At 56.6% G+C, this 26,214-nt stretch overlaps 1 protein-coding gene and 1 non-coding gene across 3 annotated transcripts; one reads left to right on the top strand and one right to left on the bottom strand.

Annotated features, from left to right (window-relative positions):
* Window positions 1-1,062: 1,062 nt before the first annotated feature.
* Window positions 1,063-24,799, top strand: PPP5C (protein phosphatase 5 catalytic subunit). 2 transcript variants are annotated; one of them, XM_007458499.1, is made up of 13 exons: window positions 1,063-1,281; window positions 7,350-7,591; window positions 14,853-15,000; window positions 15,691-15,812; window positions 18,657-18,722; window positions 19,042-19,140; window positions 20,056-20,161; window positions 21,551-21,693; window positions 21,798-21,885; window positions 22,756-22,796; window positions 22,891-23,069; window positions 23,973-24,054; window positions 24,237-24,756. In XM_007458499.1, exons 1-13 carry the CDS (start codon window positions 1,161-1,163, stop codon window positions 24,297-24,299), a joined length of 1,500 nt encoding a protein of 499 aa, XP_007458561.1. In that variant the 5' UTR covers window positions 1,063-1,160; the 3' UTR covers window positions 24,300-24,756. The 2 variants fall into 2 exon arrangements, with proteins under 2 accessions (XP_007458561.1, XP_007458562.1); XM_007458500.1 differs by lacking the exon at window positions 18,657-18,722 and having other exon boundaries at window positions 24,237-24,799.
* Window positions 17,006-17,077, bottom strand: TRNAE-UUC (transfer RNA glutamic acid (anticodon UUC)). Its single transcript has one exon. It is a non-coding gene; the product is annotated as a tRNA-Glu (tRNA).
* Window positions 24,800-26,214: the final 1,415 nt, after the last annotated feature.

Genomic DNA, 26,214 nt, shown 5'->3' with positions numbered 1-26,214 from the left:
TTTCCCCCCCCCCCCAAAAAAAAAAAAAAAAAAAAAAAATCTAACCCACAGCGTAGGCTCTGGCGCATACAGGAACAGTAGAGTAGGAATTAAGAGCACAGGAATTAGGTGGGACAGGTTCAAGTTCTGGCTCTGCCACTTTCTTATTGTATGACCTTGGGCAAATACGTTGACCTCTGCAAATCTCAGTGTCCTTATCTGTAAAATGGAGACGATACTAGTATTTACCTTCTCGGGTGATTGTTGGATGTGGTAGGGTCAGATTGCCAGGACAAGAAGTTTTGGGGGTGGGATAGCTTGTGCTATCTCCAGGAGGGGAGCCAGAGCAGGGCCTTAAAGGATTTAGTGCTACAGTTCGGTATTGAGTAGCGGCTGTGGGTTTAGGAAGGATTGTCTGGAACGGTGTACGGTGAATGAAGATTGGGGATGGGAGTGGCATCTGGAGATGTTGCCTGAGGCTAAACTACTCAGGGTCTCTTAGGTCATCAGAAGAAGTCTGGGTTTTCTCCTAAGGGCACTGAGGAGCCATGGAAGGCTGGTGACTGGGGGGTGAGGAAGGAGAAAGGAGATGGTGCAACAAACTTCTAAGCCTAGCTCAGGGCTAGGCCCTTTCTGGTGTTGGTTTGAGAAACCGCCCATTCTTCGGAGAGGGGTAAGTGAGGCCCTAGAGAGGAAGGGAAGATTTCTTTGTTTAAGGTCACGCAGGTAAACTGACAGAAGGGCTTGACCCCCGGCTCCGGTTCCGCGTTGGGCATGGTGCTGCCTCGCAGAAAAGCCACACCCACCAGCAGCATTCGCAACCCACCTAGTAACGGGAGAAGACGGCAGGGAACTCCCACTTTAAGACCCCGAGAAACTTCTGCGGCTCGGAACACGGAACTTTGGGAGACGGGGCCACGCCGGGCCTTTTTTGCCCGCGCGCCCCTTTTCGCCTTCCCCATTGGCTCATGCTAGGACGGGCGCCGTCAGAGAGCCCTCTGGTCACCTTCTCCGCGCGCTCTATGGCTAAAGCGCCCTGCGCAGGCGCGCGAAGGGAGCCTTCAGGGCCCGCGCTTTACGACACTTGTGCAGCAGCGGCAGCGGCAACTCGGCACTCCTTCGCGACGATTCGGCCGGGTGCCGCTGGCCGCGGTTGCCAGGGTGGGGGGTCGCTTTGCGGCATGGCGATGGCGGAGGGCGAGCGGACTGAGTGTGCAGAACCCCCCCGGGACGAGCCCCCGGCTGATGGCGCTCTGAAGCGGGCAGAGGAGCTCAAGACGCAGGCCAACGACTACTTCAAAGGTGCGCCCGCCCTGGAGGGAGCGAAGGAGGGTAGAGAGCGGCCCAGGTCAAGGGGTGCCGGGCCCGCGCGGAACCATGGCAACGAGGAGCGCCAGCCTGGGCGCGGGGCAGGCACTACCAAGTGACTGGGCGTGGGGAGGCCGAGGATGGCGCTACCAAGGGGCGACAGAGGGGCCTTCTGAGAGAAGGGGTGACACCTAGAAGTGGCGTACGGAGCGAGTGCTAAGTGGGGAGACTGAGGAAGGCGCTTCCAAGTATGAAACGGGAGGGGGACGGGAATGAGGGTACTACCAAATGTGAGACCCCAGAGGTGCCAGCTTATGGTGCGACCTGAAGAGGGCGCTACCAAGTAGTGACATGGGGCGGAGCAGTGATGGCGCTACCAAGTGGAGAGACACCAAGTGGGGGGGAGGGGGGAACTGTCCTAATAGAGCAGGAAATCATGGGAGTGGAGAATAGATCATTAGATGGGAGGGAAAGGAAGTAGGAGATTTGGGGTTACACCAGGAGAAGGGAGGTTCTGGGAGTAGAGGTGAGGCAATCCCAAGAATAGTATGACTTAGGATCTTGGGAAAGAAAGGTGTGGGGGCACCCATTCATTCATTCATTCATTATGTTTATTGAGCATCTGCTATGTGCTAAGGACCATGCTCGACGTTAGGGATGTCGCAGCATATGAGACAGATGTAGCCCTACCCTTATATAGCTTGTAATTTAGCAGAAGAATCAGACGTTGAGTAAACACAGATAAATATTAAAATACTTAGAAGCTGTGATGAGTCCTTTGGAAAAACCCCAACGGAGTGTGAAGTAGAGAGTAAGGGTTAGAGGCTAGTGCTTTAGAGAGGGCGGTCAAGGAAGACCTCTCTCCTGCAGGATCAACTCTCTCTCTGTAGGAGAGGAGAGGCATTTAAGTTGAGAAAGAGAATTGGGAAGGAGTGTCCCAGGTGGGTGGAGCTGCCTGTGCAAAGGCCCTGAGGTCGGGAATGAAAAGAGACTGGCTGGCTTGGCTGGAACTTTAACGAGTTAGTAGGGAAACAGGTACAAGATAAGCTTAGGACAGGGGCCAGTTCATGTAGGGTGTCACAAGTCACTGCATAGACTAGTGTGGATTTGACTCTGCTATCCAAGAGGAGACATTGAGTAGGTAGACAGGCCAGTCTGGAAGTCTTTGGAGAGGGATTTGGGCATGATCAGCCTATGGGTGGACTGGAACACCCTGGGAATGTATGAGGTCACCTCAGAAGAGAAGGGGCCTAGTACGGAACCTCAAGGGATTCTAATGTTTAGGACAGAAGATGCTGAGTAAGAGTGGTCAGTGAGGTGGAAGGAAAATCAGGAAAGTTGAGAGAAGAGAGTGCTTCTAGAAGGAGGGGCTCTGCCTGAGGTCGGATGCTGCCAAAGCGAGCACCGAGCATTGACCATTGGATTTGCCTCCATAATATGTTGGTGGTCGCCTTGACCAGAGTGGTTTCTAGGGGATGATGGCGATGGTAGCCAGAGGGAAGGGCGCTGAAGAGTGAATGGGAAATGAGGAAGTGGAGACAGCAATTGTTGACAAGGGTTTTGAGAATTTTGGTTCTGAGGGGGGAGTGGAGAAATGGGGGGAGGGTGCTTTTTTTTTAAGAATAGAAGAGACTAAGAGTATGGTCCTACAGAGAGAGAGTTGATCCTGCGGGAGAGAGAGGAGACCTACAGCAGCAGAGCCCTGGAAGAGGGGTGGGGCATGGGAGGAATCCAGAGCATTAGTGGAGAGCTGTCCTCTGGTGGGAGCACAAACAGATTTTAAGAGTGGGAAAGTCAGGTCAGGCCAGAGCAGCGAGAAGGAGGTGGGACTGATGAGAGGTGAGGCTGGAAGGTAGAGCCCTGGAGGCAGGTCAGGGACGTGATCCCAAGGGTGGTAGGAAGCCAAGGAAGGTTTGAAGAGAGGAGCAACACGGTCTGATTAGCGTGTTTGAAGGCGATCCCCCAGCGGCCTTTTAGAGACTGGACCCAAGGGCAAGGCTGGAGACCAGGAAGGAGACTAGAATGGTGGACAGGTGAGTGGGGAGGGGGGTGCTGCCCACTAGGCTGGAAATGTTTCAAAGGGAGAATGACAGCGGCCGCCTGGAGAGAGGGAGGAGGGAACCCCAGGCAGGAAGAGCTGGATGACAAAGGCCCAGAGGTGAGCCTGGCACCAAGGAAGTGAGTGGGGCTGGAGTGTAAGAGGCCACAAGAGTTTATGGTGAGGCTGCAGGCAGGAGCCCGAGCTTTCCACTTGAGGACCCTGAGGAGCCGTGGATGGTTCTGAGTGGGGAAGGACTGGATTGGGTTTGTGCTTCAGGAAGGCCCCTCAGGAGCGGCAGGACGGGGCGTACGCTGGGAGAGCTGGGAGGAGGCTGGGGTAGGAACCTGGGCAGGAGAGGGTGAAGGCCAGACCAGGGCAGAGAGGGGTTCTCGGGATGGAAGTGAGAGAATAGATTTGAGAGATGTTCCGGAGGCTGACTTGACAGAACAGGGTGACTGCCTGGCTTTGGGGCTGGAGGGATCAGGTGTCAGGACAGGGTCCAGTCTCCATCTGGGGGTGGTGTGGAAGGTGGGGCTGTTCCTGCAATGGGGCTCGAGAGGAGCAGCAAGTATGGGGGTGATGCTGTGGCGAGGGAAGAATTCTGGGAAACAGTAGGCCGTTGGGAAGGGCTCCTTGCCCTCCAGGACCTGGGATCTGAGCTCTTAGGAGGCCTGAGACTGGGCAGGTAGCCAGCGGTCCTGGCATTGAGCTGGAACGGAGGGGAATGCCCCTTCTGGTCCAGGTCCCTTGCTGTTTGGCAGGCAGCTGCAGGCACAGAGCCCCAGTCTCCAGGGCTGGGGGAATAACAATAAAAAGAATAATTACAGCTCGACTTAATTGAGCCCCCATGGTGGCCAGGTTCACCACTTTGTTTAATCCTCCCCCAAGCACTAGGTAGGAGCGGGCCTGTTTGTTTTATAGAGGAAGCTGAGGCTCTGAGAAGTGAAACCGCTTGCCCAAGGTCAGAGTGTGTGAGCAGCACAGCCCGGATATCCCCCTTCCTCACCACGTGCTTGGCACCCACGTTCAGAGTCCTGACCCACAGCCTCACCTGGAGCCATCCTGGCCCCAGTGGGAGAAGAGGGGCCCCAGGCCCCCCGTCCCCGTCAGCACGGCTGGATCACTTCTGTGAACTCAGGCCCATTTCAGAGGCCCTGGTGGGGCAGAGCCTGATCCCCAATGTCGTTCAGCTCTCTTCCCCTCTTTCTGGGCCTCATTGCCCCCCACCCACTTCTGTAAAAAGAGAGGGGTTCTATTTGACCCCCCAGGAGGCCTCTGAGTCTAAGAGTTTGTAGACAGGCTTAAGAGCTCAGGCTGCCTGGGTTCAAATCTTGTTTCTTCCTCTTACCTGCTGTGTGACCCTTGGGCAAACCTTAACTTCTCTGTGCCTCAGTTTTGTCCTCTAAAATGGGGCCTCTCTTGAGGGTTAAATGCACTCATATTTGTTGAGCACATAGAGCAGGGCTGGGATCTGGTGCCACTGGGTAGCTGTGTGAAGCACAGGCCCCTCCTGTTTCCTCTGCTTTAGTCTTTTCTTCCTTTCATTTAGTCATTTATTCACTTCTTTTACAAGCCTCTGCTGACCTCTTTCTCTGCTGTAGCCACATTTCATCCAGGAGTTCCTTTCACCCTCACAGCCAACCCATGAGGCAGGGCCGATTGTGGTTCCCGCAGTTCAGATGAGCAAGCTGAGGCTGAGAGAGGGGAGGCTGTCTGCCCAAGGTCTCGTGGTCGGGATCCTCAGAGCCAGATGTCCGGCTCCAAAACACCAAGCTCCCCACCCCATGCCGAACGGCCCGGCAAGAGCGCTGGCCATTCGGCCTCTGGAGCCCAGCCAGGAGGCTGGAAGGAGCCCTCGAAGGTGTTGGTGTTCCAGGGAGGGTCAGTCAGACTCGGGCTGCCTGCTTCTGCCCTTGCGTGTTTCTGGGAGGTCCTGGGCTGCCCTCCAGCGCTCACCATCCTGCGGGACACACCCATCACCTAACGGTGACTACCCAGAGGGGGCAGGGCTGGGATAGGGGAGCCCAGGGGCCGAGGCAGCCGGAGAGGTGCCTGATCCAGCATGGGTGTCAAGGAAGGCTTCCCAAAGGAGGTGACATCCGAGCCATTTGAAAGATTGCCAGATGTTAGCCTGCAGGAGGAATCGCTGTTATATTGTTCCTGGCATCTCCCAGCACCTGGCTTCTTTCTCTAGTGTAGGTGTGTCCTGTCTTTCTCTTTCTTTCATTCGTTCCTTCCTTCATTCAGGAACCATTCATGGAGCCTGGAATCCCCTTCTTCCATTCTCTTCGCCTGGCTCACTCTTTCTCCTCCTCCAGGTCTCAGCTCCAGCATCCCCTCTGGGTTGCCCCAGCTGTAAAACACTCTGGGTCATCACTGTCTGGGGGTGGATCTGTGTGTGTTGTGTCACTCCCCCCCCCAACTGGACTGTGAGCCCCAGGAGGGCAGGGCTGGGGGCTGCTGTGTCCTCAGACAGGGCAAGGGTTCAAAGAAGTAACACAAACAGGGCCCCTGCCCTTATGGGGCTTAGGTTCAAATTGGGACGATGGATTATAAGCAAACAAAGGAAAGCCATGGTTTATCACATGGCTCTGGAGAAAAGAATAGTGGGAGTTAGGGCAGGAATTTTCATTTTAGGCTCAGTGTCTGGAGGACTCTCTGAAACTTTAGACCAGAGTGGGCACATAAGTTGCCCAAGGACACACAGCTAGTAAGGAGTGGAGCCAGCGATTGGGCCCAGGCTACCTGCCCCTGTGTCTGTGCCTGTCTCTATGCCGGGCTCCCACTGAGAAGCCCCCTGGTACGGAGGATGAGAGTGGGAGCATTTGGGTCTTGGCCTGCTCAGAGTTCCTGCCTGCCGCTTTGTGTGTTGGGGTTTCCCTCTTAGAGCCACGTCTGGAAAATGGGGCTAATGCAGCTGTCCTCGGGGTTGCCGTGAGGGTTCAGTGAGGCGACTCGTGTACCAAGAGCCCCACGTGGCACCTGGCACATCATGGCCCCCACAGTTCGGGCACACCTCCTAGCTTCGGCCTCCTGCCTGTTGAATGGCCATATGGGTGGGACCCAAGACAGCTCTACAGATACAAACTGAGTGTTTGACCTTGAACGAGACCTCTGTGAGCACCAGACGGTGCTTATGCCGTGGGGATGTGAGGGTTCCACAGGCCGAGATGTAACGTGCAAGGCATGGCCGTAGCTCATTTCAAATAAAATTGACCTTTCCCCTTGGCCAGATGTCACAGCCTGTCACTCCACACTTAGAACATTGATGTCCACACCCAACTCTGGCTGTGGTCTTTGGGATCTGTCCTGCCGGCCTCCCTGCCCTCATATCCTGCCCTCCCCCAGCTCGCTCCACCCCAGCCACACTACCCTCTTGCTGGTCCTGGAACATAATGCTCTCTCACCCCCTTCCCCCCGACCCCAGGGCCTTTGCACCTGCTGTTCCTTCTGTTGGGAATGCTCTTCCTCTGGTCTGGTTTGTCGCTTCCTTTGGGTCTCTGCTGAAATGTCTCCTTCTTGAGACCTAAGTAGGTTCCTTTTCCTTCCCCACTTCCTATTTTCCTACTAGAACCCCTCTTTGGGCTTGTTTACTTGCTTTGGGGGGCTGGACAACCAAGGGGCTCAGGGAAGTCTCACATTTGCTGGTTCACAGCTCAGGTCTGGCTGACCTGAGTAACATATCCTCTCTGGACCATGGGGAACATTCAGTAAGGCCCTCCTGAAGTCCTGGAAGACGTATTGTCCACCTGGGGCCTTGCGGGGTGATGGTTTGGTGGATGCGTGGGTGGAAGTGATCTGGGGTCTTAGGGATGTGGGCCTGAGGAGACAAGGCCTGTGCTAGGGTGGGACAGGTCAGGACAGGGAAGGGGGGTGGGCTGAAGAGACGTTTCTGAGCTCAGCTGTGGACCTCAGTTTCCCCATTTGTAAATTGGGGGGCTGGGCGAGTACCCAGCCCAGGGCCTCTTCCGGCTGGGCGGTGGCAGCCTGGCCTCATGCTTCTCCTCCTCCATCTTCACAGCCAAGGACTACGAGAACGCGATCAAGTTCTACAGCCAGGCCATCGAGCTGAACCCCAGCCATGCCATCTACTATGGCAACCGCAGCCTGGCCTACCTGCGCACCGAGTGCTATGGCTACGCACTGGCCGACGCCACGCGGGCCATCGAGATGGACAAGAAGTACATCAAGGGCTACTACCGCCGGGCCGCCAGCAACATGGCATTGGGCAAGTTCCGGGCCGCCTTGCGGGACTATGAGACGGTGAGCCAGGCCTTGGGGGCTGAGCCAGCTCCCAGCTTCTGAGCCGGGCGGGTGCTGAGAGCCCGGTGGGGCGGGCTGGGGGAGGACGGCCTCTGTGTGTGCAGCTGGACTAGACGGGGAAGGTATGAGGGGGCCATTCACACGTTTACTCGCCGCTTGCTCATCCAACACATGCCAGCCGGGCTCGTAGCCCAGCTCTGCCATCGTCGCCTGGTGACCTGGGACAAGTTACCTGGCCTCTCTGTGCCTTCTTTCCCACATCTGTGAAATGGGAGGACAGTAAGACCTACCTCTCAGGGTTGCTGTGAAGAATAAATGAGCCTCTGCTTTCCAAGTGTTTAGAACTGCCCCTAGCATGTAGTCAGTGTTCTGTAATAATTAACTATTATGATAATTGTTGCTGTTACTGTTGGTAAACAAGAGGCACACAGCTCTTCTGGTGGAGCTTATAATTCGGAGGAGGGCAAAAAGCAAACCCGTCATTGTGAGGGTACACAGAATCGTTGCAGGTGAGGATATGAGCCTGGGAGAAAATAGACTAGGGTGATATGCTGTAGAGGGAGCAAACGGGGGATGTGTTTTAGCGAGGTGACAAGGGAGGGGACCTAGAGGATGGCAAGAATTCACCAGTTCACTCGCTCATCTGCCACCCCATCACTGTAACTGCTCTGATGATAACGACAGTGGTAAGGACTTCCAGAGCACACGCCTTCGGGCCGGGCATGTTCTAAACCCTTCTCATCAGCTGGCTGAGTGACGCGTGCGGCAGCCCTGTGAGGTGGGAACTGTGATTACTCCCATCGTACAGATGGGGTGACTGAGGCTCAGAAGGCTCAAGTCCCCTGCCCACCAGCACGCAGCAGGCGAGCGGCAGAGCTGGGATCTGAACTCAGGCAGCCCAGCCCCCCGGCCCGCGTCTTTCCCCACTGGAGAGAGTCGCTCCTTGAGAGTAGGGGTTTTGTTTATTCTGGTCATTGGGATGGTGCTTGGCATCCAACAGGGGCTTAGTGTTCGTTGAATGATCATTCTGCCCCCATCCCCGCAACGCACCCGGCACTCCCTCCTTTCATTTCATTCCTCACGCACTCTGAGCAGCTTCTGTTGTGTCGGGAGAGGCGGCAGGGGAGGCTGAGAGCCACAGGCTGCAGTTGGAGGGAGCCAGGTCAGACGGTTGGGGCTGGCTGCTGGCCCGGAGAGGAGGGCGGCTGTCAGGCCATGTGCGGGCTCCAGCCAGGTGCTGGGCCGGGGGCACCTGTGTCAGGGTGGGGCAGAGGCCTGGAGGAAGAGATAATTCAGAGAGTGAGGGGCGGAATGGAGGAGGGGGCTGGGGTGACCCCCCGGGAGGAGGACGGAGGAAGGAGCAGCAGAACAGAGCCCTTGCAAGCGTGGGCTCCCAGACCGTTCCCCAGCCAAACCTCTCCCTTGTCCCTTGGCGTCCTCATTTGGAGAATGGTGACAAGAGGAGTGGCCACCTCCTGGGCAGCTGCTGGGCTCTGGTGAAGTGCTGTGTGTAAAGATCATAGGGCTGGAGGGCTCTGCAGTGAGTAGCTCGGAAGACAGGTGGGGTTGGATGGGGACAGGGCTTTCCTGCAGGTCCCCAAATGGGGGGAGGGGCCTGGAGGAGATGGGAGGGGGCAGGAGATGAGAGGAACCCCAAGCACAGGTCTGTGGCACAGCTCTGGCCCAGACTGGGGCCTTGCCCCGCATATTCCATGAGGCTGAGAGGTCACTTGCCGCCGTCTGGTGGGCATACTGCATCTGAGTTTTCTCCCGGGCCTTGCGGATGCCCTGGGGGCCGGGTCACGGCCCATTTCCCTGCGAGGGCTCTGCCAGCAGCCCTGGGGAGCCCCTGCACGAGCCTGAGATCCTTGTCCACCTGGGCCAGCCGCCCGCCTGCAGGCCGTCCTTTCTGACACGTTTCTTCTGACTCTGGGTGCAGGGCAGAGGGGCTGGGCCCTGGGGTGGCTCCCCATCCAGAGTCTCTACCTCCAGGGCTATCTTGTGACGTGCTGGAGTTTCATGGAGGATGTGCCCAGGCCCCCTCTTAAGTCATGGCATCCTTGGAGGCGGAACCAAGATCTGACCTTGGTTAAACAAAGAGCCTGAGGCTCTGTCTCACAGCAGCCTGGGCCCTCAGGTGAAGGACCTTTCTTTTCTCAGCCTCAGTTTCCTCACCTGCATACTTACTGTGGGCCTAGCTCTGCTGTGAGCTCTTGACGTGCTTTTTACAAGAAGGAAAATGCGTTCAATCCATTTTGCAAGAAGGAAAAAGAGGTCTAGAGAGAGGACGTCCCTTCTCCGAGGTCACCCAGCAGCGAAGTGGCAGGGCTGAGACTCGAACCCATAGTCCATGCTTGTAATGCTTAGTGGGCCGTGAAGTCAGTGTAACAGTTTAAGACCAGCACTTATGTCTTCATCAAATAGAATAGAGAAGAAGACAGCAGTTCATTGTTTGGAGGAAGTACGTATATATTTGTGAAGGAGTATTTTTCATTTATGTGAATACGGATGCGTATTAGGTGTGATAAAATATATATTTCTTACTGTGAGTCATAGTCTCAAATTCTGAAGGTCACTCATGCAGGGGCTGGAGGCACCGGCTCCGCGGTCAGGACGCCCGGCTATGAGCTGTGTATCTCTGAGAGCTTTGGATCTTCGGCCTCAGTGTCCTCATCTGTAAACGGAAGAGAACAGCAGAGCCTGCCTCAGTGGCCTTGTGAGGATTCAGCAAGAGTAGTACGTTCAGAGTAGGGCCTGCCCCTGCTCAGTACTGGGTGCGCTTTCTCCTGGGGGTGTCTGGGGAAGAGCCTGCGGCCCCCAGGAAGGGCTGTGTGCAAGCACAGGGCCTTGTTAGGGGGCGGGGACGTGGGGGCACCTCTCTTCTGCTCTCCCTCCAGGGCAGGAGCTGATCTCCCCTTTCCATGGGTCCATGTTGAATCCCCCCACCAGTGCCCCTCACCTCCAAGCTCATCCTTTCTGGGGGACTCTGGCTCCAGGATTCCCCGCCCCCTTATTGGGTCCTCTTCTCAGAAGATTCCACCTGTGTTCTTTCCCGTCTGTGGCTAGAACTCAGGTGGTGAGTCACATGGGCCCGGGCTGGATCTGGGGGACTCCTTCAGCACTCCTCACCCTCTCCTGGGATTTTTGGGGTTTGGTTTGTATGGTTTGCATTTGGGTTTCTTCTTACAGCATAGCCCAGCACAGTCAGTTAGCAGTGCGTTTTGCCTCGCTAGCCTGTACGAACACCCGTCCTCCTAAGGTGTGGACGTACGATAGTAACAGGAACGGTCACAGCTGACACCTGACACGGCGCTCTCAGGGGCCGGGTGCGCTGGTGACCTTCGTGCTGTGAAAACTCATGTGATCTTCATGACAACCCTACGCAGGTTACTATCCCTGATTTACAGGTGAGAAGACCAAGGCCCAGAGAGTAGTCACTGCCCCAAGGTCCCGCAGCCAGGAAGGGACAGCCTGGTCCCAGATTTGTTGGCATAATCATCACCCTTAGCTCAGGCAGCGTACTCCGATGGTCTCACTCTGATTTATTATGGAAGGAGTGTTGGTGTGACCTCCTAGATGAATTCACTGGAGGGTCTCGACCCGTGGGGTGAAAACCCTAGTGTCCTGCTTCCCACTGCCTCCCCCAGACCCCTGGCTTCCTTGGTTGCCCGTGTGCCACTGGCAGGCATGGCCTCTCTCTGGGCTGCATCCCATCACCTCTATATTGGAAATAATTATAATGGCCCGCCACACATTGTCATGTGGGTCCCCTGAAGTCAGCTTTTGCTCCCAGACTACAGTCCTCCTTCACCTCAGTTCTAAACCCGAGCCGTTGTGAAAAATAGTCTGGTAAGTTTGGGCAACTCATTTGGTGGCAAAATCTGACCTGAACTGATAGGCCGTTGATGGTCTTGTTTGCCCCCATGTAGTGCGACTAGAAGTTTCACTGCAGAAATGGGAGTGTGTGTGGTTACCAGGTGCCACCCGGACTTGCTGGAGGTGTCTTGTAACATACAGCACGTGGGTGCACTGTGTCACCTTTCTAAAATCCGAAGAGTTCCCAATTCCCAAACACACACAGCCCCTGTGGCTTCACGTGGGGATCACAAGCCTATGTTATCATTTCATTGATTCGAGTCATTGTAGTTACTGCCTGTGAATACTCCCAGATGAAAATACCACTTTTTTTTTGTTTGTTTGTTTTTGTTTTTTGTGAAAATACCACTTTTTAAAAGCAGCTTTTTATTTGAGGACGTTGTAGCTTCACGTGCAGCCGTAAGAGGTAATACAGAGACCCCACTCTCCCAGTTTTCCCCAGTGATGTACCTGGCATCACTGTCAGAATCTGGATACTGACACGGATACAACCCAGATCCCACTTTTTTTTTTTTTTTTTTTTTTTTTTTTTTGGTTGGGCCTCTCCCGTTGCGGAGCACAGGCTCCGGATGCGCAGGCTCAGCAGCCATGGCTCACGGGCCCAGCCGCTCCGCAGCATGTGGGATCTTCCCGGACCGGGGCACGGACCCGTGTCCCCTGCATCGGCAGGCAGTCTCTCAACCACTGCGCCACCAGGGAAGCCCCCAGATCCCACTTTTTAAAGAAAAGTCCAGCATTCGCTTCTGACCCAACAGGCCTGGGGACCCACTAGGCCCCTCCAACCTGGAGCAAACGACCTTCCCCAGGAACGGGAGCCTGGCAGGGTCACTTCCCTTTCCCAGCCAGGCAGCCAGTTATAGTAGCAGTTGCAGCAGCCCCAGGCCCTGGCACAGGCACTCGCTTGCTGCTGGGACCTGTGATGGGCCTGATGTCTCACAGCCACCCTCCACCTCTCCAGCCTCCCTCGCTTTCTAGAAGCTGAGGGAGGCTGGAGAGGTAGGGCTGCCTGCCCTGGAAGGCCTGGATGCAGACCCTGGAGGCCTGGCCCCAGAGCCTGCACTCATGACCACGACAGTCTCCCTGGAGGGCGCGCAGGGCACCGTGGGGACGGTGGCAGCGGTAGGGAGGGGAGCACATCCCAGCGTGCCGGGGGAGCAGGATCTCAAGCAGCGAGAGAGCTGAATCCTGGCTTCTCAGGTCAGTGACCTCACCTCTCTGGGCCTCAGTTTCCTAATCTGTCAAGTGGAGATGTGGTGACATCACATAGAGCTGCTCTAGGATACAGTGAGCAAGGTAATTGCTCACAACATCAGCCACGTGGTGAGCGTTCGCACACTTAGCTGTGTCCTAGTGCTGCAGCTGCTGTCGCCCCTTTATTCCCGGGGTCGTCGGTGTTTGCCTGCATCCCGCACCCCAGCCTCTGAGCTGTCTGAGAACAGGGTAGTGGCTCAGAGGGAATGCTTAGTGGGGCATCCATCCATTCCGGGCATTCATTCACAGCTGGGACACGGCCTCAGCCCTGCCCTCATGGCCATGGCCGCCTTCCAGTGGGGAGGCAGACCCATCTCCAGCAGTGCTCAGGGCTGGGGTGGGCGGGGGGAGCCCAGGGCCCTGTGTGAGCCCAGAGCGGGTGCCTGACCCATCCTGGGGGAGAGGGGAAAGGGGAGCTGAGACCTGGAGGAGGAGGAGGGGCTAGAAAGTCGCTGGAGGTAGAAATGAGGTGTTCTGGGCCGGGGCAGCCTGTACGAGACCTGGAGTTGAGAAGGAGCTGGTGCACTTGGGGACTTGGGAGTTTGGTCTGGCTGGTAGTGCTGGGCAAACAGAGAACGTGGAGGGGTGGGCGGGCCTCTGTGGGCCAGGCCCAGTGGTGGTTTGGACTTCGTCCTGGGGTGTCGACTCGTAAGGTCTCCTTGGTGGGGAGGACTCCAGGGAAGGTCTGGTGCTGCCTTTCTCCCAAGCCTCGCACCGCACCCCTACCCCAGGTGGAGCTGCCTGGCAGGGTGCCCTAGCCTGAGCCTGCCCCGAACCAGCTTCCTGACCCCCCTCCTGGACTGCACACCCATTCTCAGGGGCGTGAGCCACACTGACCCTCAGGGGTTATTAGCAGATGCCTTTTCCCAGGCTTCTGACTCACTCTGCCAGGCTTTCCACCGGGGGGCATCCCTGCCCTTGAGGGCCAGCCCTGGCACACCCCTTTCGGCCCCCCGGCACAGGAGCTGTGGGAGTCTGCTCCTGGGGAGGCCAACAGGGTGCGCAGATCAGGCAGGGTCCACTAATAATTATAGGAACAGTTACAGATAACTAAACTGAGGCTCAGAGGGGTGAATTCACTTGCCCAGGGTCACCCAGCAAGTAAGTAGCAGAGCTGGGATCTGAATGCAGCCCTGCCTGCCTCTCAGCTTGGAGGATCAGAGTTTTTAGGAAGCGGGGTAGAAGGTAAGGAGAGTGGAGAGGACAGGCTCCTTTTCCTGAGAGCTAAGTGTGTCCCAAAGCCGTTATGCGTGGCGCTTCCTCCGTACGATCTCGTTTAATGAATGCAGCAGCCCACGAGAGGGGGCATTGAAGAGCAGCCTACGCTAATGTGGACTTGACTCCCGCCTGGCACCACTGCACACACTTCACAAGTGTTCACTTGTTTAGTCCTCCCAGCCCCCTAGGGTAGAAACACTGACAATTCTACCTTACACAGGAGGAAACTGAGGGAACTCACTTGTCCTGGGTCTCCCCAGAGCCCAAGGTTGAACAAGGCCCACGTCACCACGAGGTGCCCGCTGCTGCCCGCAGAGCCCAGGCTGCATGCCAGGCCCTGTGTATCACCCCCAACAGCCCTGGCAGGTGGAGCCTGTCATCTCCCCCATCTTGCAGATGAGAAAACTTAGGCTCAGCGTGTCCGGGTTATCCAGCAAGTCATTGCCTCTTCCAATGAGTCTGGGCTGTAAATTATGACTTTGGATCCGGCCCACCCTTTCCTGTCAATCCCACCCTCCTTGGTATTGACTGTAACGGTATCAGTAAAGTGCACCTTAGCCCGCTCTGATTCCAATGAGGAAGCTGAAGTGGGGCCAGTTTTATTCTGATGATGGTCAGAGCTAAGATTTATTAAGAGCATCTGCGTGGGTTAGCACGTTTACCCACCCGGCAGCCCTGTGTGGGCAGCTCTGTCAGGCCCAGTTTGGGGATGCAGAAGCTGAGGACTAGAGGTGAAGCGAGCCCAGGCTTGCACCCCTAGTGCACCCGGCACGGGTGCTCTGCTCAGCAGTCGTGAAGCCCTGGGCCAGGCAGGCCGAGGGCAGCTGCGGCGTCCCCGTCTCCCTATGGCCCCGACCCCGGCCTGGGTGTTGATGCCTCTTTCCTTCCCTGCCCTCTCACCCACCCACGCACCCAGGTGGTGAAGGTGAAGCCCCATGACAAGGATGCCAAGATGAAATACCAGGAGTGCAACAAGATCGTGAAGCAGAAGGCCTTCGAGCGGGCCATCGCAGGTGACGAGCACAAGCGCTCCGTCGTGGACTCACTCGACATCGAGAGCATGAGTGAGTCAGGCCTGGGTGCCCCGCTGTGCCCGGCCCAGAGCATTCCTCGTCCTTGCCCGAGCCCTCCATTCCCAGTGCATGCTGGGGCGCAGGGGGGATGGGGCTCAGTGGTGCCTCTGGTGCCTGTCCCCACACGCTGTCTGTTGCTCCTTCGCCTGTGCTTCTGGGGACTGCACAGTCCAGAGCTGGGTCTGGAGGTTCCAGATTCGGGCGAGCTTCCCTGCTGTACCACCCACCCTGCCCTCCACAGTTGCATTCACCTGTCACGGGCCTCCTGTGTCTGGTTTGTCCGTAGGTCCTCTGGGCGCTCAGCTGGGTCTGTCATTCATTCCACAGATGGTTATTGGGCACCTAATAGGTGCCACTGTTCTAGGCACTGGGGATACAGCTGAGAACAAAACAGTCCCTGCCCTCCTGGAGCTGGTGTCCTAGTGGGGAGAGAGGATTGACTAGTCAGTTAACAGTGTTAAGTGCTATCAAGTCCGGTTGAGGAGAGGGCCTTTGAGCTGACCTGAACGGAAGGAGCGGGCCATGAGAGGACCCGGCCGGGGAGTGGCATCTTCTCTCACTCCATCCCCCTCTCAACCTGTGTGTCCAGCACCGTCTGCCCCGTGCCTGGGAGCCAGGCCCCACCTCCCACCCTCACAGTGGCCATGGCCACTGACTCTCATCCCCCCATTCACACACCAGCCATCGAGGATGAGTACAGCGGACCCAAGCTTGAGGACGGCAAAGTGACAATCACTTTCATGAAAGAGCTCATGCAGTGGTACAAGGACCAGAAGAAACTGCACCGGAAATGCGCCTACCAGGTAACGCCCTTGTCGAGAGCTGAATGTGCCTGTGACCCCAGGATAGCATCACAGCCGGGCCTGAACCCCATCACAGGGCGCGAGAGGAGAAGGGTGGTACCGGCAGCGAACACTTGTTGAGCCCATGGTGTGCCTGGCACCCTGCAAATGAATTCTTTATTTCTAGCATTTCCATTGGGTTATTTTTTTCAATATCTTTCATCTCTCTGCCCCATATGTTCATGCATGTCATTTACCTTTTCTGCTAGATCCTTTAACACATTTTTTTCATAGTTATTTTAAAGTATCTGGATATTCCACCATCTCTGCGTCTGCTTCCGTTGTGTGCTCTCTGCGTCTTATAATTTTTTATTGTATGCCAGACATCTTGTGTAAAAGAGTAGTAGCGACCAAGACAAAACTTTCCTTCAGGTAACGGCAGGACCTGATTCTGTCGGGCTGCTATTGTGAGGGTCTGTGTCCATCTCATCTGCAGTTTAGGGGCAGGTCTTATTGGACTTAGTTCACCACCGGTTTCAGGTGTCTTCAGAGTGGAATCAGGACTCTCCCGTCAGCAGGGCTTGGGATCTTAGCCCTGGCAAAATCCCAGGGATGTCTTTATGCTGTAAAGCCTCCAGCTTTTGGAACTGGAGGAAAGTGCTCTGATTTTCAGCCCCGCTGCCAAGATGGGGTGGCTGGGGAGTTCTCTGCCTTCCAGTCTCACCCCCACTTCTGTGCCTCAGATGGCCTCTCTCCACCACGCCGCCTTGCGCCTCGCCTTCTGGGTGGCTGTGGGAGAGAATCCGAGGGCGAGGGCGGAGGCCTGCGGCAGAGCCCCTCAGGGCTCTGTAATGCCAGCCCACGCAGGCACGAGGGTTCTGGCAGCTTCCCCTCAGCCTTGAAGGGGCTTGCCCTCCTGGCACGCTGCCAGGAGGAATGCAGTCATGGTCCCTTTCTCCCAGGGAAGGGTTTCTCACCGTTACTGCCTGCAGTTTGATTAATTTAGGTTTCTTTGTGTCCTTGCTCTCAGATGTTTCAGGGGGTTTTTTGTTTGTTCGTTTGTTTTTGGTTTTTTTTTTTTTTTTGGCTTGTTCTCGTCATTAGGGCAAGAATGACAGTCTTTTACAAACTCTTTACATTCTGACCTGAAGTGGACATCTCCTACTTTTTTTTTTTTTTTCCAGGCCCTGCTGTGCAGCTTGTGGGATTCTTAATTCCCCGACCAGGGATTGAACCCAGGCCCTGGCAGTGAAAGTGCCAAGTCCTAACCACTGGACCACCAAGGAATTCCCTCCTCTTCTCTTTAACACTCTGTTTTCCCAGCTTTGTATTTAGAAAATTGTCAAGCCTACAGAAGGGTCAAAAGAACAGTGCGGTTAACATACCCCTTTCACCTAGGTTCACCGTTAACATTTTGACACATTCACTTCATCTTTCTATGTATATGGGTGTGTATATACACATACACTTTTTTCTTTTTCCTGAACCATTTGAGAATAAGTTGTGTCATAATCTGTATCCCCTAAAAACAGGACGTTCTCCTACGTGACTATGATTTAGTCATCCCACCTTAGTAATTTAGTACCAATACAATAATACTGACTAATGCAAACAGTCCACAGGCTGTCCATAAGATTTGCAAGCACTGTCGGGTGTACATGACATTGTCAAGGTCATCTTCAATCTGAAAGAACTAATACTCTGTGTTTCTAGACAAATATTTTAATTTTCCCCAGTTTTCCCCCCCAGACATTCTTTTTAGCTGTTTTTTGTAAAAAAAAAAAATCCAAAATCCGGGGAATTCCCTGGCAGTCCAGTGGTTAGGACTCTGCTTTCACTGCCGAGGACCTGTGTTCAATCCCTGGTTGGGGAGCCAAGAATCCCACAAGCTGTGCGGTGTGGCCAAAAATAATAATAATAAAAAAATAAAATCCAGAATCCATTGAAGGATCAGTTACTGCATATGACCTGCCTTTTTAACCTTTTTTTCATCTAGAGCAGTCTCAAGCCTTTTGGGGAGATTTTCGTGACATTGACATTTAGACGTTTCCAAGCCAGTTGTTTTATAAAATGTTCCACATCTGGCTTCATCCTGTGTGTTTCTTCATGATGCTGATTGGTTTTTTTTTTAACATCTTTATTGGAGTATAATTGCTTTACAATGGTGTGTTAGTTTCTGCTTTATAACAAAGTGAGTCAGCTATACATATACATGTATCCCCATATCCCCTCCCTCTCACCCGCCCTATCTCACCCCTCTAGGTGGTCACAAAACACCAAGCTGATCTCCCTGCGCTATGCAGCCGCTTCCCACTAGCTATCTGTTTTACATTTGGTAGTGTATATATGTCCATGCCACTCTCTCACTTCGTCCCAGCTTACCCTTCCCCCTCCCTGTGTCCTCAGGTCCATTCTCTATGTCTGCATCTTTATTCCTGTCCTGCCCCTAGGTTCTTCAGAACCAATTTTTTTTTCTTTTTTCTTTCTTTTTTTTTAGATTCCATATATATGTGTTAGCATATGGTATTTATTTTTCTCTTTCTGACTTACTTCACTCTGTATGACAGTCTCTAGGTCCATCCATTCTGATTGTTTTAAGAGAAACCAAGAATCTGGGTTTTCCCATGAAATAACCCTGATGTTTAAATACCGCATAGGACACTCGGGTCACAGCTTGGGGGCCGCCTCTGTTCCCGGCCAGACCCGCGCAGCCAGGCCTCCCCTGCCCCTTCCTCTCCTCTCCCCTCCCTGCCTCTCCCTCACCCTCAGCCCAGCAGCGTCTCCTGGCCAGTACAGTCTCTCTGGAGCTGGGGTGGGCGGCAGGCCCTTCAGCTGGCCCCACTTACAGCCTGCCCTGCCTTCCAGATTCTGGTACAGGTCAAAGAGGTCCTCTCCAAGCTGAGCACACTCGTGGAGACCACGCTCAAAGAGGTGCGCGCTGGGGGCAGTATGCGGGCAGGCGGGCCGGGGCGGGTGGCTCCCCGGCTGGGGAGGGGCCACGGAGCTCAGAAACTCACAGACCCACCGGGCTTGGTCTGCCTTCTCTCTCCCTGACGTCTGCCCTCCTCCCCCACCCTGTCTCTCTCTTCCTGGCTGTCTCTCCTCCCCTCTGCATTTCTGTGCCTTACTCCTGTGTGTTTTGCACGGTTCTTCTCGGTCTGCTGTGACCTCTCACTCCTCCCCTCGCCCCTCCCCCCTCCCCACATCTCTCTCTGGGCCCCTCCCTCTCCGGTGGCCTCTTTTCTTCCAGACAGAGAAGATTACAGTGTGCGGGGACACCCACGGCCAGTTCTATGACCTCCTCAACATATTTGAGCTCAACGGTTTACCCTCGGACACCAACCCCTACGTATCCTTCCTCGGAAGGCAGGCCCCTCCCCTGCCCCGCCTCCCGGGTATGGGGTGCAGGAGGGAGAGGAACCCCTGCCTGGGAAACAGGCGTGAGCCTGAGGAGGGAGAGGCCTGAGTGCTTGCTCTGGCACTGAGCGGGGGTGGAGCGGCTGGCGGCCTTGCGCTCCGGGCTCTGGGGCCAGACCGGTCAGGGCCAGTCCCCACCTGCTGTGTGACCTGGGCAGGTGGCCAGTGTGTCCGAGCCCCAGCTTCTCCCCGTCTTGAAAGAGGGCTGGATGTGAGTGGTACAAGAGCATATACGTGGGGCGCCTGGCCCTGCCCACACCTGGCTTCCCTCTTGGTTGTGCCGTTTTCCAGCTATGGCTGTGGCAGGTCACGTTACCTCGCAGTTCCTCGGGTTCCTCGTTTGTAAGATGGGGAAAAGAGATAGTGGTAAAGTGGGCTTCCCTCATCGGGCTACTGAGAGGAATAGTGTGTTAATACCTGTGACGTGCTCAGTGGCCCACGGTTCATGCTGAATAAGTATTTGCTGATGTTACAATTGCCTGATGAATGGCTACTGGGTGGGGCTACCAGGCCTGTGCAGTGTCGGGTGGGAGGGCCTGTGTCCCATTTGCCCTGTGGCTTTGGGCCTATGCTGGGGGGAGAGCTGAAGCCGGCTGACCACCTGGGGTCTCCCCCTCTGCCATCAGTTTCCCTGAGGAGCAGACGAGGTTGGAGATCTTAGTACCATCCCGAGGCTCAGAGAGGCCAAGCTGCTGGGCCAGACCTACACAGTGAGGAGAGACGAAAGCCCAGATGCCCCAAGCCCTGCTGGCGTTCTTGACCCCAGGGCAGTGCTGACAGGAGCCGGGGTGTGGAGGGGCTAAGGAGGGAGCAGTCCCCCCCACCCTTGTTTTCCTTAGCAGGGCAGATATTTAATGGCGACTTCGTGGACCGCGGCTCCTTCTCTGTAGAAGTGATCCTCACCCTTTTTGGCTTTAAGCTCCTGTACCCTGATCACTTTCACCTACTTCGAGGTGAGCTGGAAGGCAGCAGGGTCTGGGGTCAGTGTGGGGACCTGGGCAGAGCCCTCGCTTTTTCCTCTGTGAGCCTCCCATTTCTTATCTAAGAAGTGGGGATACCGGTTGCAGGTGTGTTTGTTTTGTGTCTTCACTGAGATCATGCACGGGCCTGCCCTGTAAGGTTGGGCAGGTTGTGCACTGTGCGGCGGCATCACGTTAATGGAGTTCTGTGGGCCCTGGTGAGGACTTGGTCATGGGAGGGCTCTGAGCAGAGGAGGGTCAGGGGCTCTCTCTGGTGTTAAGAGGATCCCTTGGGCCTCAGTGTGGGGAACAAACCAAGGGCTGAGAGTGGGAGCAGGGAGACTGGTGGTGGCTGGGCGCGGGTGGGAACAGTGGTTGGATTGGGGCTCACTTTTCAAAGTAGAACCCAGAGTGTTTGCCAGTGGGCTGGATGAGGGTGTGAGAGAAAGAAGGGGTCAAAGCGGGTACTCCAAGGTTTTGACCAGAGCATCTGGAGGGCTGTGGCTGCCACTGACAGATGGGGGGACAGGAAGAGCAGGGTGTAGGCTGGAAGATGGGGAGCTTGGCTCTGGACGTGGCTGTGAGACTGAGAGATGTCTGGGGGCACCCGGGGGGCTGTAAAGTGTGGGTTCCTCAGCATACATGTGGTATTGGGCAGGATGAGCTCACCAGGGAGTGAGGGCCGCTGGCGGAGGACCTCCCCGCTGAGAGGTGGGGCGGTGAGCGGAAGGTGCAGCCAGGAGAGGGGGAGAACCAGGAGGAAGTGAGGGCAGCGGGCTGGGTTGGGGGCTCCTGGGGGCATGAGTGCTGACACTGGGCAGGTTCACAGCCAGGTTCGGGGAGTTCTTGCAGTAGGACCTGGCATGTGGCAGATGCTCAATGAGCGCCTGCTGCAGCCGTGGGGGCCTGGCAGCTTCCTTGTCTCCCCCAAGCCCCGGGAGGGAGGAATGAGGTTGAGGGTGGGAAGATAAAAGCACGGTGTGGGGCTGGCCCATAGCAGGCATTCTGCAGGGGGCCTCTTCTTTGTCAATACCTCCCCCTCCTTGGTACTTCCTGCCCAAAATGTATGGCAAGTCCTTCAAGAAGGAGCCCAAGGCTCACAGGGGCAAGGGACACGCCTCTGGTCACTTGGGATCGGGGCCAGGGCTGAACCCAGGCCTCACCCACTCGGTGATGATCAGTGCAGGCCTGGGCCTTGTGGCCATGTGCCTTCTCAGCCCGTTTGCCCCTCTAGAAAGGGGCCGGGTTTCTGGGAGGGACCAGTGAGCTGCTGTGTGGATGCCATTGGCTTGGGGCCACCGGGCTGTCCTCAGCCTTGGCCGGGGTCTGAGCCAGAGGGCACCCAGCGGTGCTGAGGTTTCTCTTTGTCCTGCTGTCGGCCAGGCAACCATGAGACGGACAACATGAACCAGATCTACGGCTTTGAGGGTGAGGTGAAGGCCAAGTACACAGCCCAGATGTACGAGCTCTTCAGCGAGGTGTTCGAGTGGCTCCCGCTGGCCCAGTGTATCAATGGCAAAGTGCTGGTGAGGCAGGCCCGCCCCCGCTGCCGCTATGAGGTGCAGCGAGTCAGAGGGTTGAGGTGTGGCTGGTCCCTGCCCTCACGCTGCTGTTCCCACCTGAACCCCAGATCATGCACGGGGGCTTGTTCAGTGAAGACGGCGTCACCCTGGATGACATCAGGAAGATCGAGCGGAGTCGGCAGCCCCCAGATTCAGGTGACTGGGGAAGGCTGGGGACAGCCCCTCCCTCCTGGGGCTCGGGGGCTCCAGCCCTGCCCCAATGGGCTTTGCGCCCTCGGCAAGAGACAGCAAGGCTGAGCCTCAGTTTCCTGACCTGTAACTTGGGTCAGTGCACCTCCCTCGTGAGGCAGTGCTGGCCGGGGAGCATGAGTGTCCGCGGCACACAGCGGTCGTTTCTTTCTTTGTGAGTTCACCTGCTGCCCCTGGAGTGATGTGATGGGGGCAGACAGCAGAGTGTTAACCACACACAGCTGTGGGGAGAGGGTGTGTGTGGAGTGGTGAGGTGGTGGGCTGTGGGAGGGCCTCCTGGGGGCCCCAGGCGAACACCGACAGGGCAGGAGGAGGAGGTGCCTTCTCGCAGTAGTGCGGCCGGGCAAGCGCGGGGCGCGGAGGGGCTGGTGAGGCCAGACCCTGTCCGGCCCCACAGGTCCAGGTGAAGAGCTTGGTCTTTGTCCCTAGGGCAGTGGGAGCCACAGAGTCTTGAGCAACAGAGGGACCTGGTCAGAACTGCAGTGTTAAAAGCTCCCTCCAGGGACTTCCCTGGCCCCAGGGCGGTCCAGTGGTTGGGACTCAACGCTCCACTGTAGGGGGCTCGGGTTGCACCCCTGGTGGGGGAACTGTGATCCTGCATGCTGCATGGTGCGGCTAAAAAAGAACAACAAAGAAACGCTCCCTCCAGCTTCGGGGCCCTAACGGATTGAATGGGGTCTGGTCCCGGGGGAAGGTCAGCGGGGAGGCGGGCAGCGGCTCAGAGTCCTGTCTCACGTGCCCCACGCCCGCCCCGCGGCGGACGGCCCCTCCCCTGCCCTCCGTCAGGCCCCGACGCTCCCCTCTGCTCCCTTCCAGGTCCCATGTGCGACCTGCTCTGGTCGGACCCGCAGCCGCAGGTCAGTCTGCCCGGGGCCGTGGCCGGCAGGTGCGGGCTGTGGGCAGGGCGGGCGGGTTGGAGTAGCAGGCACCCTGAGCTCCCTGTCTCCCCAGAACGGGCGCTCGGTCAGCAAGCGGGGTGTGAGCTGCCAGTTCGGGCCCGACGTCACCAAGGCCTTCCTGGAGGAGAACAACCTGGACTACATCATCCGTAGCCACGAGGTCAAGGCCGAGGGCTATGAGGTGGCGCACGGCGGGCGCTGCGTCACCGTCTTCTCTGCCCCCAACTACTGGTACGCCCCCACCTGCCCCACCCACCTGGTGGTTTTCTTTTTTTAACTTTTTGTGATAGAAAATTCCAAGGATGCATAAGAGTAGATAAAATAGTATGGTGAACGCCCACGTACCTGTCACCCAGGTTCAACAGTTACCAGCTCTCACCACCCCTACCCCTACCGTGGGCTATTGTAAAGCAAACCCCAGGCATTCTCTCTTCTACCTGTTGTTGCCCTAGTATATTTCTGAAAGAAGGAAGTCTTCTTTTCTGTATGTAATTGTGATACCACTGTCACACCTTCTGAAGAGGCCACCTGAACCCAACCAGAGTTCCATTTCCCCACGTCTCTCATCAACGTCTCATTTTAGACGATTTCTTCCAAGCAGGACCCAAACAAGGGCCACGTTTTCAGTCTCCTGATCTTCGAGTTGCCTATTCTTCTTGCCCTCTCCCTTGCTGTTTTTTGGTTGAAGAAGCCAGAGTCTCTTGTGCTCTGGCCGTTCCATCCCCAGGTGGCCGGACTCCACGTTCCTCTGTCCCCTGTGTTTCCTGTTGACTAGAGCCAGGGCATGGTCAGCCTGGAGACCAGGTTTTGGCAAGAGTCCTGCCTCTGTGGGGCTGCCCGTGCCCTCTGCCCATCCTGTCAGGAAGGCCCTCTGCCGGCCCTGCTCCCTGGGCCCTCTCCTTCCCGCCCCCGGCTCCCACGTGGCCCTCTCTCCCCCTCATCCCCACTCCTTCTGCCTGGGCCCCTCTTCACCTGGATTCCTCTCTTGCCTGGTGAGCCTCTCTGTCCGTCCATGTCCTTGACTCTGTCCAGGGCTCTTCTCCCTCCCTCTCCCTGCCCCGCCTCCTCCTTGATGCCCCAGGCCCACCCAGCCTCTGATGGACCACACCGGCCCCTCTGCCCTTGTCCCCGCAGCGACCAGATGGGGAACAAAGCTGCCTACATCCACCTCCAGGGCTCTGACCTGCGGCCCCAGTTCCACCAGTTCACAGCAGTGGTGAGTCACCCCCTTGGGTCCCCTGCTCTCCCTGGCCTGGGCCCTGGGGGGAAGAGGCTCTTATAAGTGCATAACGGCTCTCAGGGGTAGGGCTGGTTTCTGCATCTGGTGCTGAGAAGACCCTCCTCCACGCACCGGCCCATTTCTGTCTGTGTCTAACCTGTGTGCCTCTGGTTTCTCAGCCTCATCCCGACGTCAAGCCCATGGCCTATGCCAGCACGCTGCTGCAGTTAGGGATGATGTGAGGCCCACGTGGCAGGGGCCCTGCTCCCCATCCGACCCCAGGCCCGGCCCAGGGCAACGTTGGAACCCCCTTTTACTTTGTAAAGTTTGTATTTATTCCCCTTTAGGTTTGCAGAGGGGGTGGGGGGCTGGCCAGATGGTCTGCTCCCTGGACAAAGAAGGAGGTGGAGGGGCGGAGGGTGGGGCACCGAGCCGGCATTCTGGAGGGAGGCCAGCACTGCTGGGAGGGGCGGGGCCCAGAGGCTTCCCCGCCCCCTTGCTTGCGTGGCCCCTCCCCTGCTAAAGCAATAGGTCCCCGCCATGGGAAGACCCCTGGAAGGAGGGTCATCAGGGAGGCCTCACCTGCACCTCACCCGCTCCTGGCAGCCCCAGGGCGGGGCTAGGCTGGGGCTCACCCCCTTCCCGGCTCTTTTATGTCTGTAATTAAATATGTTAAAATAAAGTCATTATTGTAAGTCAGCTTGTCTCCGATGGTGGAGCCTCGGGAGCTGCTGGGATGGGGGTGACCGCTTCATAAAGTCCCGTCCCCTCATCTCTCATCTCCCTGGGGCACCCTGGAGCTGGACAGGCCCGTCTTGGGGCCAGCCAGCCAAGCAGCCCCTTTGCCCATCATAGTGGGCTCCTGAGGGAGGGTTCTGCCACCTGGGACAGAGAACCCCCATCAACGGCTCACGTGCAGGTGGGGAGACCAGGGCAGAGCAGAAGCTCCTCCTTCCCTCTGCCGATCCCTGTCAGCAAGTGTTCACTGAGGCTGCTCACAGCCCAGCGGGGCAGAGCCCTCTTGGGCAGGCCAGCCTCGGTCCTTACATCACGCGACGAAGCAGACGTCTCCACCCACCATGGAAGACTGGAGGTATTTTCTACCACTTCCGCTTTTATTCTCCATCAGAGGTTACTGTTGAACCCCATTCAGGCTGCTCTCCCTGGCTTGGGCCACTGGAGAGATGTCTGTTTTTAAGTCTGAGCTCTTTTGGATCCACCTTTTCCAGATGACAGCAGATGGAGGGTGGAGTCCGGTGAGTACCTTGACCCCTCAGGCGCGCCCCCCCACCCAGGGGACAGAAATGAGGCGACCTCAGTCCTAATTCTGTTGCGCATTCAGAGAGGCCCTGCGGGTAGGTCCTCTTCTCCACGGCAAGGCGGTGTTGCCGTGGATGTGAATGAACCACCTTCCAGGGGGTATGCACTGGGCTGTCCTGAGGAAAATAGGCGCGAGTCCCAATGTGCCAGTTGCATTTCCTTCCCATGGGAAACAAGTGTTCTGAGGAGTCCTTCAGACCTCCAGGGGGAATCCCGGCGGGTGAGGCGCCCGGCATCCGGGTGTTGTGATTACTCCTGCTGGTAACCCAGGAGTTCAGGAGTCCCCAGGCCCACCCTCATGTTCAGTCATTTGCTAGAAGAACTCACAGAACCCAGAAAAGCTGTTATACGCACAGTTACAGTTTATCACAGCAAGGGGAAAAAAAATCAGCAAAGAGAAGAGGCACACAGGACGGAGCCCAGGAGAGATCAGCCGCGGGTTTCCGGTTGTCTCTGCCAGTGAAGTCACACAGATGACGCCGCTTTCTCCCAGCAACCATGTGACAACACGCACAGGGAAGGTCACCTGGGCCTTGGTTTTCAGGGTCTTTACTGGGCTTGGTCATGTTGGCCACCCATCCCACATGGCTGACCTTAGTCTTCAGAGAGACTAGCGGATGCCGTGTGGCCCAGGGTCCCCAGCGTAAATCTCGGGTACGTATAGGCCACCCAGAGTAAAAAAAGACCCTCATCTGGGAGGATGTTCCCAGGGCTTAGAGCCCCGCCTTGGCCAGACCTTTCTTTGGGCGGGGTGAAACCTTTACTGCACAGCAAACCCTAAAACTCACTTACACACACACACACACACACACACACACACACACACACACCCCCCCC

The sequence above is a fragment of the Lipotes vexillifer genome, unplaced genomic scaffold (assembly GCF_000442215.2).
Source record: "Lipotes vexillifer unplaced genomic scaffold, Lipotes_vexillifer_v1.1 scaffold371, whole genome shotgun sequence".
Classification (NCBI taxonomy): Eukaryota; Metazoa; Chordata; class Mammalia; order Artiodactyla; family Lipotidae; genus Lipotes; species Lipotes vexillifer.
Note: the sequence above shows the minus strand (reverse complement) of the source record. Positions and strands in the feature narration are given on the sequence as shown.

Coding starts and splice junctions, on each gene's coding strand:
- PPP5C (XM_007458499.1), top strand. CDS start 1,161: ATGGCGATGGCGGAGGGCGAGCGGACTGAGTGTGCAGAACCCCCCCGG. Junction 20,162..21,550: donor TCACTTTCACCTACTTCGAG/GTGAGCTGGAAG, acceptor GCTGTCGGCCAG/GCAACCATGAGACGGACAAC. Junction 22,797..22,890: donor GGTCGGACCCGCAGCCGCAG/GTCAGTCTGCCC, acceptor CTGTCTCCCCAG/AACGGGCGCTCGGTCAGCAA.